The following is a 16,096-nucleotide window of genomic DNA, read 5'->3' as shown; positions in this document are numbered from 1 at the left end:
CAATTTCATATTATTCATTTCTATATTAATAAATTTAACATCTATATTAAAACATTTAATCTATATTGATGAACTTAGAATTCTTTAATATATTAAAAATGTATTAATAACTAATATAATTTAATTTACTAAATTTGCTTTGGAAATGTAAAGGTTTATATGTAAACAGTCACAATGTGATTGATTATATTAGAAAATTATAAATATGATTCTTTAGTTCTATATATATTTTCTCTGAAAAATTTTAAATTAATTTAACTTAATTTTATAAAAAAGTTACATATAGGCTGGACATGGTAGCCCTTGCCTGTAATCCCAGCCCTTTGGGAGGCTGAGGTGAGAGGATCACTTCCTTCTTGCCCGTCGTTTGTTGAGGCCAGGAGTTCAAGACCAGCCCGGCCAACAAGACAAAACCCCTTTTCTACTAAAACTGCAAAAATTTTCAGGGTGTGGTGGTGCACACCTGTAATCCCAGCTACTCGGGAGGCTGAGGCAAGAGAATCACTTGAATCCGGGAGGCGGAGGTTGCAATGAGCCAGAATCTGTATGACTACACTCCAGCCTGGGTGACAGAGTGAGACTCTGTCTCAAAAAAAAAAGTTATATTTAAAAATGGCTTACAGTAAAATAAACTCTTTGTACACATTTAGGAAATCCAAATTTTAGTCCAAGTACTGTACACTCGCACTATTAGCATTAATGTTACATGCTGCGTGGCATTTATGATGACGTCTGACAATGTATCCTTTCATAAAGCTTATTTGTTACTGAGTGGGCTTCATTCCAGCTGCTCTCATTTCCTCAGTCTGGTTCATCATATCTATAGCAGCTAGAATTCTCCTCATGGATCACTTCCTTCCTGCCCATCCTTTGTTCATGACGTTCATCATATAATATATGCCTGATCATCAAAGTACTCCATTAAAACTACTCACCAGCACCATCCCCAGTACACCCCACGATCTAATCAATGTTCAAGATCACACATCTGCTCTACCATAGTAATCTCACACATGGAAGAAATCCTAAGGTGATCTCTCCTCCCTCCCTCTCACTCTGAAAATTTAAGTCTTTCCTTTCTTTTAAAAGTTAACTCATAGGCGGGTGTTGAACAATGAGAACACATGGACACAGGGAGGGGAGCACTACACACTGGGGTCAGTTGGGGGGAAATAGGGGAGGGACAGTGGGGGGTGGGGAGCTGGGGAGAGATAGCAAGGGGAGAAATGCCAGATGTAGGTGATGGGGAGGAAGGCAGCAAATCACACTGCCACGTGTGTTCCTATGCAACAATTTTGCATGTTCTTCACATGTACCCCAAAACCTAAAATGCAATAAAATAAATAAATGGGAAAAAAAAAAGTTAACTCCCAGCTTGCTGTCTTCATAAAGTTTCTACCATTCAATCTCATAATTTTTGTAATTCCTTGCCACCTATGGTGCTTTAACTTCTGCTATTTATTGTTAATTGCTCTTGGCTGGGCACGGTGGTTTATACCTGTAATCCCAGCACTTTGTGAGAGTGAGGTAGGTAGATCGCTTGAGCCCAGGAGTTTGAGACCAGTCTGGGCAACATGACAAAACCCTGTCTGTACACAAAATACAAAAATTAGCTGGACACCTGTAGTCCCAGCTACTTGGGAGGCTGAGCTGTGAAGGATCGCTTGAGCCTGGGAGACAGAGATTGCAGTGAGCCAAAATCACACCATGGCACAACCTGGGCAATAGAGTGAGACTCTGTCTCAAAAACAACAACAACAAAAATTGCGCTTTCTCTGAATACTAAGTGTACTATAGTTAGGTGGTGAGCCTATAGAAGATCCATCTTCACCCCAAAGTCACAAGCACATCAAACCCCAGTTGGTTGAAACTCAATTTCTTCTAAGTATCAGCAGTACTCTGCTTGCCCTCCAAGTGCTTAGGGAAAGCTCCCCTTACATCCATTGCCAGCGCTCCCCTGTCCCCTAATTTTCTAAAACTCTTAGATCTTACACTACAATATGCAAGAACTTCCTATTTAGGAATCTATTTGTGTGCTTGGATTTGACTTTATAGCTGGTGTGTCAAGTGCCCCAATGTAGAGAACACATTTCCTCCATTTTTTTCCCTTGGTGTTAGAAACTCACTCGCATTAAGCACTCGACAAAAGCAGCAGCAATCCTTTTAGGAGTTCCTATGCTCGTGCTATTGAATTAAAATATTCTCAATCTTCTCATTATATCATCACCAATCAAAATAATGATTCCTTTCTACTCAAATGTTATTCTTAAAAATTATCTTCTTTTAGTTTTTCCAGATGCAAATTGTCGTTTTTACCATTAATGTGATTTTCCCCACTAGAGTCCTTAAATGCACTGGAAGACCAAGATTTAGATGCTCTCATGGCAGATCTGGTAGCGGACATAAGTGAGGCTGAGCAGAGGACAATCCAGGCACAGAAAGAGTCCTCACAGAACCAACACCATTCAGCATCTCTACAGGCATCAAATTTCAGCGGTGCAGCCCCTCTTGATTATGGAACAAATGTTGCTGCCATTGGTATCAGCCAATATAAAGAAGACTTACCACCTCCACCAGCTGATCCTGTGTTAGATCTTCCATTGCCACCGCCACCTCCTGACCCTGTCTCTCAGGTAAGTGCGTTGGACCAGAGATGGCAGGGCCATCAATCTCTGCTACCTACCTTCTTTGCAGTGATCATTACATTCCTAAGTTTGCACATCCAAAGCTATAAGATACTAAAAATCGAGGATACAGAGCATACTCATTGCAAAGCTAGAACCCACCCTAAACAAGCCACATGGGTGTGTATCAAGAATGTATCAGGGCCATATTCAGGATTTACTATAGTTTGCTTAAAAACTATATTTATATGCAAACACTCTTCGATAAAACTCAATCTTTTGGGGAAATGTTTTATTAACATCATATTGAACTATGGAACTGATTATATATTTCCATGCCCCTGTTCCTAGCTCAGTACATAGAGAATAGAATGCATTCATTATACATTCTCTGAATAGAGCGAAATTGAATTTTGTTGAATTTGGCAGCCCTGTTTAGTAGGACAAGTACATCCGAGTATCACTTGTAATGTCATAGTCGGGGAGGGTGTTACAAGGCAGGCAGGTGATGAATTCTTGATATTGATAAATTTCTGAATATTGAAAAACAGACAACTGGAAAGCTTAAATTATCATTATTTGGCATATTAACCCATAGTATGCCTCTCATGAAAGTAAAAGGAGCACTTTTAAGGATTTTTGTTTGTTTGTTTAGAGTAAGCCAAATATTTTAGAGGAAAATCCTGCTCAGTTTCCTGTGGCTTCCACATCTGTGGCACTGTGTCACAATGATTGGTACTCACAAATAAGACCCTAGGGACCCTGAAAGGTCATACAATGCCTTTAGAATGAACAAATATTAAATATAAATCAAATATCATATTGTACTCTATCACACACAGTGCTCTATTGTGTATTTATTATAAAAAAAAAATTGGCTGGGCATAGTGGCTTATGCCTGTAATCCCAGCACTTTGGGAGGCCAAGGGGGGCAGATCACCTGCTCAAGACCAGCCTGGCCAACATGGTGAAACCTTGTCTCTACTAAAATATACAAAACTTAGCCAGGCATGATGGCGGGCGCCTGTAATTTCAGCTACTTGGGAGGCTGAGGCAGGGAAAATTGCTTGAACCCAGGAGGCAGAAGTTGCAGTGAGTCGAGATTGCACCACTGCAGTCCATCCTGGGCTACACAGCAAGATTCCATCTTGGGGGGAAAAAAAAAAAAAAAAAACTTACGTGAAAATGGAGATCAATATAGAACAGACTCTTAATGTGGGGTCCATGAAGATTTTGAGGGAGGCATGCCTCCCCTGAAAGCAAACAAACAACAAGTTGAATGCACTTGTGAAGCTTTATGGGCTTTCTTAATGGGGCTTGTGGCTCAAAAACAATTTGAGAGCCACTGCCATAAAAAGATACATGCCCATATTCAAGTAATCAGAATGTAGCCAGAACAGCTCATTTCCTCATCTTTATAAATAGAAGAGAGCCTTAACTTGCAAAAATCAGAGAGCTTGGGCTCATAAAATACTTCACTCACTTTTCTGCCTGTTCATATAAGTTTGTGAGTGTTTTGGGGAGGTGAATTTAAGTTTAAATTTCAGTCTTTTTTCACTTTGGGGGCATTAAGAAGCCCTTTAAGAATCTAATTAAAAATTAGAAATTCCAAAAAAGACATCCTGATCCAAAAGTAAGCATATAATTTCAGGGAGTGTTCAAATCCCTTGAGGTATGTCAATGTATAGATTCCTTAGGTTGGATTCCAGTTTGTAAGCCAAGCAGATTTTTGTGGTCTAAATATACGAAGTACAGTTAAAGTCATCATTTCATCTTTTAAGTTACCATTCCCAAGCTATAAAGGGTGACTGCCTCCTTCTATATCTTTGAGTTGAAGAATTTTGTTATAGTCATTTAAATTCTGAAAATGGAATCTTTCAGGTGATGGATACCCCATTTATCCAGATGTAATTATTACACATTGTATGGCTGTATCAAAATATCTCATGTACTCCATGAATACAGACACCTACTATGTACTCATAAATTTTAAAAATAAAAAAACGGAAAATATATATAACAATTTTTAAAAGTCATTAATAAATTTGAAAATCCAGCATGTGCAATTTGGTGCCTTTTGTTAACATAAAGTAACTAAGACACTAGTGACAGAAGTGATTACTCACTGGCATTACTTAATGAACTGTATTGAATATCTTGCCCTTTTCCAGGAAGAAAAGGAAGCCCAAGCTAAGGCTGATAAAATCAAGCTGGCGCTGGAAAAACTGAAGGAGGCCAAGGTTAAGAAGGTGAATCATTAATCCCTTTTGCATGGGGGCAGTTAAATTAAGGACATGTGGTTATGCTTAGTGATAAAAACCAAATGAAAATGTTGAGTGATACTTTCCAAATAGTTGTGATTTTAAAAAACCTTCAAGGACAAAGATAGAGTATACAGTTTTGTTTCTATAACATCAGTTAGTTCATTTGTGATGCACAAATAAGGAACTTGTGTTAGTATAAACATAGAAATTTCCTTGGCTTGTATACGATTTTTTTTTTTTTTGGCTGGTTTATACATGAATTTTCCTGGGAGCTGGAGTGGTGGGAGTAGGATTATACCTTCAACAAGAAAGGAAAGGGCCTTTGGCTTGGCTGCCGTAGAGGCAGGAGCCCTTTCAGCTCTGTTTTAAGAAATTTTAGAACAAGTTTGCACATCCAGGGCTCCCTTCTTTTGAGCTGCCCTCTCTGGGACTTTGCAAAGTTCTTGGTTGATAGCAGGTGGCGTCACCTTTGAGGACTGCCTTAACTGGGCCAGAGCTCAGCTTCTGTTGGCCTGGTCTCCGCTTTTCCACAGTTGCTCTTGTGCGCTTTTCCTGTGCCCTGGGGCAGCCTTCAGCCCTGCTGCTGCCCTGGATGTCCAAGTTATTTCCCAGGGTGCCAAATGCTGTTTTTGCTGATGCTCTGGTTTCAAAATTGCATAGTTTTGAGCAATATGCCCTTAACCCTACTTTCCTAATAAGCCTGTAACTTTATCATACATTTTTCCACAGATTACAGGTTTTTGAAGAACACATGTATTGTATTATAACAGATACAGCTGTATTTAACCTCACTAGTAGAATATACCTAATTATAATAAGGTATTAATAATAGTTAGGTTAGGGGCAGTGACTCAGGCCTGTAATCCCAACATTTTGGGAGGCTGAGATGGGAGGATCATCTGAGGTCAGGAATTCGAGACCAGCCTGGCCAACAGGGTGAAACCCCAACTCTACTAAAAATACAAAAATTATCTGGGCATAGTGGGACATGCCTGTAATCTCAGCTACTCAGGAGGCTAAGGCAGGAGAATCATTGGAACTCAGGAAGTAGAGGTTGCAGTGAGCCAAGATGGCACCACTGGATACCAGCCTGGGCAGCAGAGCAAGACTCCATCTCAAAAAACAATAAAGTTTTAAAAAAAAAAATAGTTAATTTGGTAATGTAAGGGAAAGATAAAATAGTCTTCATCGTGTTTTGTTTTGGTTTGGTTTAAGACAGGGTCTTGCTCTATCTCCCAGGGTGATCATGGCTCACTGCAGCCTTAAACTCCTGGGGTCAAGCAATCCTCCTCTCTTAGCCTCTTGAGTAGCTGAGACCACAGGTATGCACCACCATACCTGTGGCTAATTTATTTTTATTTTTTGTAGCTATGAGGCTTCCCTATGTTGCCTTGGCTGGTCTTGAACTCCTGGACTCAAGCAAGCCACCCACCTCAGCCTCCCAAAGTGCTAGGATTACAGGTGTGAGCCACTATGCCTGGCTCTTTGTCTGATTTCAACTCCTGAAGCAAATAACATCTCTGAGACTCATTCAGAACTTTTTTGCCAAGAGTTGGGCGAACTGTCGTTTTCACAGAGGGCTTTACACTTTCCCTTCCCATGGCACCTATCACAGTTCTCTGAATGAAGGCGTTCAATACCTGCCAATGGATGGATATTCAGTAAGTTGTCCTTGGCTATCCCTGGAGCCAGACTTTCAAGTTTCATCTAGGGGAGTCTTCCCAGATTAGTCTGGTTCCACTCATTCCAAACATGCCCAAATTTCCTTACCATTCTTTTCCCCTGTTTTCTGCAAGTGATTAATTTCACAGTCAGTTGTTGGAATTCCACATCCTCGGCTGCCTTGAGGTTTTCTCAAACCTTGGTTAAATCCAATGTTCCTCCTGCTCAGTCCTGGGCACTCAATGAGCTGATTCAATCACTCTCTCACCTACAAAACCATTTTTTAAAAGAAACGAGGGTCTCACTATGTGGCCCAGGTTGGTCTCAAACTCCTGGCATCAAGCGATCTTCCCACCAGGGCCTCCTAAAGTGCTGGGATTACAAGCATGTGCCACCACATCTGGCCTCAGCTAATGATTTTGCTGCTCATTTCCCAGGGAAGATAGACGCAGTCAAAATAAAGTGTGCAGACTCTCACCAAGACATCTACCAATCTTCCTGCGTGCATCTCTACCCATACATCCCATATCCTTTCTTTAACTGTGGATAAGTCATTATGTTTCTGCTGAAGTCCAGCCTCTTCTCTTGGGCTTCAGTCTCTCTTCTTGTCCTCCTCTGCTCAAAAGTCTCTGATATCTGCCCATCTCACACATGAAGCCAGAATGACTCCTCCCAGTGGCCTCCAGTCCCTGTGTGATGTGGCTATCAGTCACCTCTCTGGCCTCATCTCCCAGCGTTTGCTCCTTCATTCATCCCATTCTAGCTGCCTGGTCTCCTGGCTGCCCCTCAAGCACTCCAGGCCTGCCCTTGCCTTGGGACCTTGGCACTTTGTAGGTCCTCTGCCTCTTCCCTGGATTCTGAGTAGGTTCACTGTGTGCCTCCTTTGAGTCTTTTCCCACCTTCCCAGAGAGGCCTTTCCTATCTAACACCACGTGCACACATCCCCAATACTCCCAGTCCTTCCCCCACTTTAGTGTTCCCCTCAGTGCTTAACCCTATCCAAGGTGCTATTTACTTCACCTATTTGTGTGCGTGTATGACAGGGTCTTGCTCTGTCACCCAGGCTGCAGTGCAGTGGTGCAGTCATAGCTCACTGCTGCTTCAAATTCCTGAGCTCACTGATCCTCCCACGTAGCTGGCCTACAGGTGTGCACCACCATATCCCTCTATTTTTTAAAAATTATTAATAGAGAAAAGGTCTGGCCCTTTGCCCAGGCTGCTCTCAAACTCCTGGCCTCACTTCAGCCTACCTAAGTGCTGAGATTACAGGCAGGTAATCGTAGTTAAAATAGTTAGTTTGGTAAATTAAGGGGAAAATGAAACAGGCGTGTAATCCCAGCACTTTGGGAGGCTGAGGTGTGAGGATCGCTTGGCCCGGCCTACTTTACTTATTTGTCCTATGCATTGCCTGTATCCCCTCCCCACCCCCACAGGATCTCTCCAGCGACCTCTTTTCCCCACCAATGCATCCCCATTTCTTAGAAAAGTTGCCAGGATCACACAGAGGTGAACAAGTCAAGTGTGGTCCCTGCTTGTGGAGGGTTAGAGTCTAGTTAGATTCTAGCTCTGAAGAAAATAAACCATGAAGAAGTGATAGAGAGTACCCGGGCAACTCTTCCAGATGGATTTAGTGCTGAGGAGGCCTCTCTGAGCAGGCAACCATGGAGGGAAGGCTCTGGTCAGAAGTGGTTGGATGCACATGGGCATGGTGCCAGGGGGCATTCCAGGCAGAGGGAATGGGCAGTGAAAGATGTGCCAGCAAGAATGAACTTGGGGAGGTGGGGAAAAAGGGAAGGAAATGAGGATAGAGAGGCAGCCAGAAGCCACAGGATCTCACAGGCCCAAGGAGAAGTTTGGGTTGTATTATAAGTGCAATGGGAAGCCATTTGAGGGTTTTAAACAGGGGAGTTTGAGATGAATATATGGTTTTTAAAGGTCATAATGGGCCAGGCACACAGGCTCACACCTCTAATCTCAGCACTTTGGGAGGCCGAGGCAGGAGGATTGCTTGAGGCCAGGAGTTCAAAACCAGCCTGGGCAACATCGCAAGACCCTCTATCTTAAAAAAATATTGTATTTAATTAGCTGGGCATTGGTGGTGCATACATGTAGTCCCAGCTACAGGTGGCTGAGGTGGGAGAGTCCCTTGAGCCCAGGAGTTCAAGGTTGCAGTGAGCTATGATCACAGCACTGTATTCCAGCCTGAGTGGCAGAGCAAAATCCTGTCTCTGAAATAAATAAATATAGGTTATACTGGCTGCTTTGTAGAAAATGAATTGTAGGGACAAGGTGTGAGAGGAGGATTCTAGCACAAAATCTCACACACAGATAAGCATGTGTTGAAGTGATCACACACGGACGGCAGCTGACGATGAGCTGTGCTGAGTCCTTTATCCCTCAAGATAAAAAGGCAAAAGAAAATGGGAATAGTGAACTTCATAATTAGACTATTTCAAACCCCTGGATTATGTGTAAAATATATCATTTATATATTTTCAGAAGGGGAAATGAAAAGAGAAGTCAATTTTTTCTTAGGTTAAAAGATAGCGCAACCAGCAGATTCCATCCATTTGCTTCAGCTGGAGATTAAAAGAGCTGGAGAGGAGGGCAGATATTTCCTGCCATACATCAGAAAGTGAGAAAGGGTTGCCATGGTTTAGTTTAGATGAATTATGATGGTACACACAAAGCACAAGCTGCCTTGATTCAACAAAGAAGATGGAAAACAGAAGCCACTCTGATCAGTGAGGAAGAAAAGAAAATTATGAAGACAAGTTATATATTTGCTCTGATTTCAGACACTCTGAATATATTTGTTTTGTCATGCAGAACGTTAAGAAAATAACCGAGACACACTCATACATTGAGAATAACTTCAATGTACTCATGCGTAATCTACAACATGTTTTTAAAGGATGGAAATCAAATCTATCTGTCATGCTTTGCCCTCAAGTATTCTGTGGGCTGTTGACATCATTTTGAATTACAAATGATGTACACAGCTTGTGCTATAAAGATTTTGGAACTAGAAACAGAATCAGACTCATGCATTACTTTTATTGTTTGTTTTTTAAAGCCCTGTGACACCAGAGAACAATTCCGTTAGTAATTTTATCATAGACGCAAAAAACAAAACAGTAAATGATTTAAGGCTGAGATATTTTTGTATTTAGCAGCTTGCCAAAAAAAAGAAATTATAAAAAATGTAAAATCTTTAATGGATTATTTAAGTTTTTTCACTCTTGAATCACTTTGCCCCATACCATATAGTGTAAATATGGAAGTATTTAGCTTGCTAAATCACATAACTCTAATTTAGCTTACTAAATCATATAACTGTGATTTAATGTTACATGTTGGTATAGAGCTACTCTTTAGCTTGCAAATGTGAGGGAAGCTTTGAAGAATAGTAAATATAACTTCTTGTTAAACGTCACAAGCCTTCTCTTGTGTGTGTGTGTGTTTTCTAAATTCTATAATTGTGGACATTCATAAGTACATGTGGATTAACTCTAGTTTGCAATTTCTGCAAAAAAAAATACCTTTAATCATTGCCAAATTATGTGGTTTAGATTTTTTTCCATATATATATATATATATGATTTTATAGAACATAAAAAACCGCAACGTATGTTATATTTTCTCAAGAATTCCTAAGCAGGATTGAAATGTAGTCAAACATCATTAATCTTTCCATCAGGAACATTACATTTTCTAAGCCCTAACATTACTAGTGTTTCTTAGCACATGTAGCCACTTTACAGCAGTAATTCTCAGCAGAGAGCAGAAAGTACACCTTCCACAGAAAATAAACCCCAGTAAAGACTGCTGTTTAAAGAATTTCTCTTTTTCCATGCCACTCTCCGTGACTCATTTCTAAGGTCAGATGAGTGGATCTTTGACACTGTTAGTTGGACCTACCATTTTATCATCAAAAAACAAATATAAGGAAAAAGCAACTATCCAACTACAGATGTCGGGGCTAGAGATTTTCAAGGGAAAAAAAAAGGGTTCTTCAGGAAACCCTGGGATAAGGGTCTGATTTAAATGGTCCCTGGAGGAAGAAAGCATTATGACTTCACCATGTCTACATTTTGATCTTGGGGGTGTATGTGAATGTTGGAAATAGAAGGTGCTAGGTGAGTGCTTCAACTTGTGGTTGCTGCCTGGAACTCACCCGAATGGTTATCACCATGCACACCCTTCTGTTGCTATCAGTAACTCTGCAGAACCATCTACAGGAGCTACACTCTTCTATCTGTTAACTACAGAGTGTTAGGAAGGAATGAAGTTATACTCATATAACCCTGATCATGCCCAATCTCATCTGACCTCAGCAGCCTAAACAGGGTCAGGCCTGGTTAGTACTTGGATGGGAGGCGGGAATGGGACAGAGTCTGGCTGCTCAGAACCCAATCCAAAAATGTGGAGAGAAAGAAATGTCACCAAAATATATGGTTTTGGTTTTTAATATGTTACCAAATTTGTGGTTTCTCTCTCCTTTTTCAGTTGATCTAATCACTTTTTCAATAACAATGAATCTTATTGGTGAATAACCAGGACCAACCCTAGGCACATATGCTACAGATAAACAGAGATCAAAGAAAATCAAAGCCTAGCTGCATCACTTCGTGAATTAATTCTGTTAACATTACATGAAAATCGTGGTCTCTCTCATGAATCACATGTCTTAATAGCTTTGACAAGTTGCCTAGAAAAAGCCGAGGATATTCCGTGTTCTCATTGAAGATAAGTAAATGCAGCTTCCTCCAAACCTCCAGATTTGGAATGAGATAACTACCAATTTTATTGTGAATTTAATTCAATCGAACACGTATTTTGAAAATGGGATAAAAAGCAAATTAGGGGCTGGTTACGGTGGCTCATGCCTGTAATCCCAGCACTTTAGGAGGATGAGGCAAGAGGATTGCTTGAGGCCAGGAGTTTGAAACCAACATGGGCAACATAGTGAGACTTTGCCTCTACCAAAAAAATGAACAAAAATGAGCTGGGTGTGGTGGTGCACACCTTGATCCCAGCTACTTGGGAGGCTGAGGTGGGAAGATCAGTTGAACCCAGGAGGTCGAGGCTACAGTGAGCCAAGATCACACCACCACACTCCAGCCTAGGCAACAGAGCAAGACCCTATCACGCACATACATATAAAATGGAAATTAGATTGATCACGTGCCTGCATAACAGCTTATTTCTCAATCTACATTCATTTCACTTAATCCAACTCTGATCTGAAATGTACCCTCCTGTAACTGTCTGTCTCTTAGTGGGGCCCCCTCAGTGGCACCATGTTGAGATATGCTCTGTGGACCTTCAAAGAATTGTAGATTAACCAACGTGGTCTTATTTGGTGTCTTCAGACTCTTAGGTTGCATGAAATGGGGCTCAGCTCCAGCCAAGCAAAAGATAAGAGTTTATTATAAAGATACAGGTGGCCGGGCATGGTGGCTCACACCTGTAATCCCAACATTTTGGGAGGTTGAGGTGGGCGGATCACTTGAGGTCAGGAGTTTTAAGACCAGCCTGGCCAACATGGTGAAACCCCATCTCCACTACAAATTTTTTAAATTCGCCAGACGTGGTGGCAGGCACCTATAATCCCAGCTACTAAGGAGGCTGAGACACGAGAATCACTTGAACCCAGGAATTGCCACTGCACTCCTGCCTGGGTGACAAAGCAAGATTCCGTCTCAAAGTAATAATAATAAAGATAAAGGCATAGCTTTTAATCTAGAAAAGTTTCTGGGCTACAGGATGGAATGAGAACAAGGGAAAGATTACTGGGAAAGCAGGAACCCAGAACTTTTTTGGTTGTTTGTTTTCTGCCTCTCCCACCAGAATGCCCTGTCTCTGAAGGCTGGACAAGGACTTCATTATCTGTTTTCTCTTTTTGTGAATTGGTTTCTCCACCTTAATAATCTTAGCACCTAAAACAAGTGCCTGGCATGCAAGTGAGTTTAGATGGAACCAGTTCACTGAACACATTCTTACAAAAACTTTTCAGAAACAATAACAACTTTGAAAGTCTAATCTTAGTGGCCTCTGGTTGCTGAAACTTACTGGCTGCCCTGTGGCTCTATCCTCAGCTCGTTGTCAAGGTGCACATGAACGATAACAGCACGAAGTCACTGATGGTGGATGAGCGACAGCTGGCCCGAGATGTTCTGGACAACCTTTTCGAGAAAACTCACTGTGACTGCAATGTAAATTGGTGTCTTTATGAAATATACCCAGAACTACAAATTGGTAAGTCCCATCCCCAGCAATGGGCTGTACTACAAAAACCTTGTGGGTTTGCTGTATTACGGGTTTGGGTTTACTCTCTTTTTTTCTCTTTAATTTTATATAAAAAATGGACACAGTGTCTCACTATGCTGCCCAGGCTGATCTTAAACTCCTGTACTCAAGTGATCATCCCACCTGGGCCTCCCAAAGCGCTGGGATTACAGGCATGAGCCACTGCGACTGACCTCGTCCATCCTTGAGAAGGCTTTGGTTCAAGGTTTTCACTTCCCTTATATGAGATTTAGTGCTTGACTCTTCATTTATTTGTAGTGAATTTGCAGGTGGTGGCCAGACCTTGGGGGATATAAGCATTATTACTGCTGTTTCTCTAGTGATTCCATAAGGGAAAGAAAGTGTCTGGATAATACTTGCTAAGATACTGCATGCTCAATAAGCTGATACTCAGGAGAGGCTGGGTATCTGTCCGCTAATGCCTCCTTAGTGGTTGCTTCCTTAGCCAGCTATAACCCTGCCACAGCCTCCCATCAGTGCTCATTTCCCCTTCTTCCCTTCCCACTTGTGTAATCTCTGAAACTTTGTCTAGTGGAAGAGGCTCAGCCCCAGAGTGCAAAGAACATTTGGTAGAAATCGATGGAATTTTTCAAAAGCAGAAAAAAAAAATGGTAACTGAAGATATCATGTTACTTCTTATTCTTGGTGGTGGTGGTGATGGTGTTGAGGCAGGGTCTTGCTCCATCACCAGGGCTACAGTGCAATGGTGTGATCATGACTCACTGCAGCAGCCTCAAGATCCTGGCTCCAGCCATCCTCCTGCCTCCGCATCCTGAGTAGCTGGGACTACAGGCACACATCATCACATTTCTCATTTTTATTAACGGAACAGCTGTCCCTCAGGAGAGCTGGGTAGAACAGAGAATCGCCTGTACTAGAAGCTTTGGGAGCAATTTTTTTTTTTTCTTGATAAAATGGTGTACACGAAAACAGTCCCTTGAAGTTTTCTTCAATTCTATGAGTCAAGGGAAGAAAGGAAAGCCTTCATTTATGTTTTAATTCAGGCATTCACATGTTGCTTTTAGAGGGTTAAGGGGTGATGTTTTGGAGTAGACACTGTAACACTCACAATTTCATTCAAAGTGTTTCACCGGTCATTGGCTGATTGTCCACCTCCTGTAGAACTTGTTTGCCACCATCTGGGAATATTTAAAGTAAAAAATGTTGATATGAAAAAAGTATGTCTCCGGGTACACTGGTATATGTCTGTAGTCCAAGCTACTCAGGAGGGTGAGGCAGGAGGATTTCTTGAGCCTTGGAATTCAAGGCTCTAGTGCACTACGACGGCACTAATATAATAACAGCCACTGCACTCCAGCCTGGACAACATAGTGAGACCCCATCTCTTAAAAAAAGAATCAAGTGTGGCAGCTGACCGTTGTCACTGTGTAATGGGTTTTTTCATCTTTTTTCTTTAATGGAAGATAATTGGGAAGACAATGAAAAATAAACATGATAGGAATGTTACAATGTGACATCAGGTGAGAATTATCAGTGAGAATCCTAGACACCTGATGAAACTCATGAAGCATTGTGTTTAACTCAATAATAGCTTGTTTCTCACTTGGAAACCCTGATGTCTTGGGTCTGAAAGAATATCTTTTCTTATTTCATCAGAGAGGTTTTTTGAAGACCATGAAAATGTTGTTGAAGTCTTATCAGACTGGACAAGAGACACAGAAAATAAAGTACTATTTCTGGAGAAAGAAGAGAAATATGCTGTATTTAAAAACCCCCAGGTAAGACAACCTGCATATTGTTAAATCCTATAAAGTATGAAGGATTTTTTTTAATGTCACCTATATACTAACCACACCATTCATTGTCTCACAAAATCTCACAAATCTATTCTTTTCAAATAAGCACAAACTCAACTCTTAAGCTGTGTGTAAGCTAACAACCCTCTGAAAGATTCAGAAAGAAAAGAATCCATTTTGCTTTTTTAAATTCCAAATGCAAAACCTATCTATCTGTGGTTGTCTGATCCTCTTCTGGCCCTGTTTCTGTTTGGCTGCATTAATCCAATATATCTTGATGTACTCACTGTTGGTTCTTCCTGCTTTTTGCTTGAAAGATGCTCTTTTCTTTGTTGTTCGTATTTGGTGTTTATATGTGCCAGGAAAACTGAAAGGAGCACCTAGAAAATGTACAATTTATTGTCATTTTGTCACAAACAATTGTGCAACTAAAAAGCACAAATTCATATTTGTTCTTTTGTTCACATTTGTTCTTCATATTTGGGAATGCTTCCTTCAAGTTATATGTATGAGGATGTCCAGGCTTTTTCCCAGCTGTGGCCTCAAGCAACTGTGATTGAGTAAGGGTCGTTACTTTTTTTGAAAATCAAAGAATGTTAAAGGTGAAGAAGATCCTCCCCATTTTCCAGATATCTTTCCCTTTTACAGGTTAAAAAAAAAAAAAAAAGTCTTATATCACTAGAGGCAGAATTAGGGCAGCTTCCTTGTGGGAAAATGCTCTTTCTCCTGTAAATGCTATTTTCTGGCGTCTTCGCTAGGTTGTATGGTGGCCAGCGCTATTGTATAATTAAGATTAGCCTCATGGGAGAACCAGAGATCACCTCCATACCCCTTTACACTGGATCTAAAAACCAGATTGACACCAGGGAGATTAACAAGGGAAAATCACACAGTATTTAGCAGCTTTACATCTACATGGGAATCTTCATAAGAGTCAAATTTGAAGAAATGGCCGAGGGAAGATGCTTCTATACTTTTTAAACAAAGAACAATAAATTTGAGAAGAAATGATAGGACAAAGGGAATCTGGATAGGGGTGGTAAAATATCTAGGGGAGTGTAAACCAAAAAGTGTCTTAACAGGTCTCAATCAGTTTAGAAGTTTGTTTTGCCAAGTTTTAAAGACATGCCCAGAAGAAAAAAAAAAAAAAAAAGAATCACGGAAACAGTTTGTGGTCTGTGCCTTTCTCCAAAGCTGAATTTGAGGGCTTCAATAATTAAAGGGGATGCTGGACATGGTGGTTCCTACCTGTAATCCCAGCACTTTGGCAGGCTGAGGCAGGCATATCACTTGAGGTCAGGAGTTCGAGAACAGCCTGACCAACATAATGAAACCTTGTCTCTACTAAAAATACAAAAATTAGCTGGGCATGGTGGTGGGTGCCTGTAATCCCAGCTACTTGGGAGGCTGAGGCAGGGGGAATTGCTTGGACCTGGGAGGCAGATGTTGCAGTGAGCTGAGATCTCACCATTGCACT

At 41.1% G+C, this 16,096-nt stretch overlaps 1 protein-coding gene across 1 annotated transcript in view; it reads left to right on the top strand.

Moving 5' to 3' along the window:
• The window catches only part of APBB1IP (amyloid beta precursor protein binding family B member 1 interacting protein), a 120,427-nt gene that overhangs the window by 57,047 nt on the left and 47,284 nt on the right, over positions 1–16,096 (top strand). Inside the window, exons 5-8 of the mRNA XM_032243826.1 lie at positions 2,341–2,633; positions 4,796–4,873; positions 12,652–12,811; positions 14,480–14,601. Of these exons, the coding sequence (XP_032099717.1) occupies positions 2,341–2,633; positions 4,796–4,873; positions 12,652–12,811; positions 14,480–14,601 (653 nt within the window). The remainder of the gene's footprint in view (positions 1–2,340; positions 2,634–4,795; positions 4,874–12,651; positions 12,812–14,479; positions 14,602–16,096) is intronic.

Source organism: Sapajus apella, unplaced genomic scaffold (assembly GCF_009761245.1).
Source record: "Sapajus apella isolate SASKATOON/1434 unplaced genomic scaffold, GSC_monkey_1.0 scaffold53, whole genome shotgun sequence".
In the NCBI taxonomy this organism is placed as follows: domain Eukaryota; kingdom Metazoa; phylum Chordata; class Mammalia; order Primates; family Cebidae; genus Sapajus; species Sapajus apella.
Note: the sequence above shows the minus strand (reverse complement) of the source record. Positions and strands in the feature narration are given on the sequence as shown.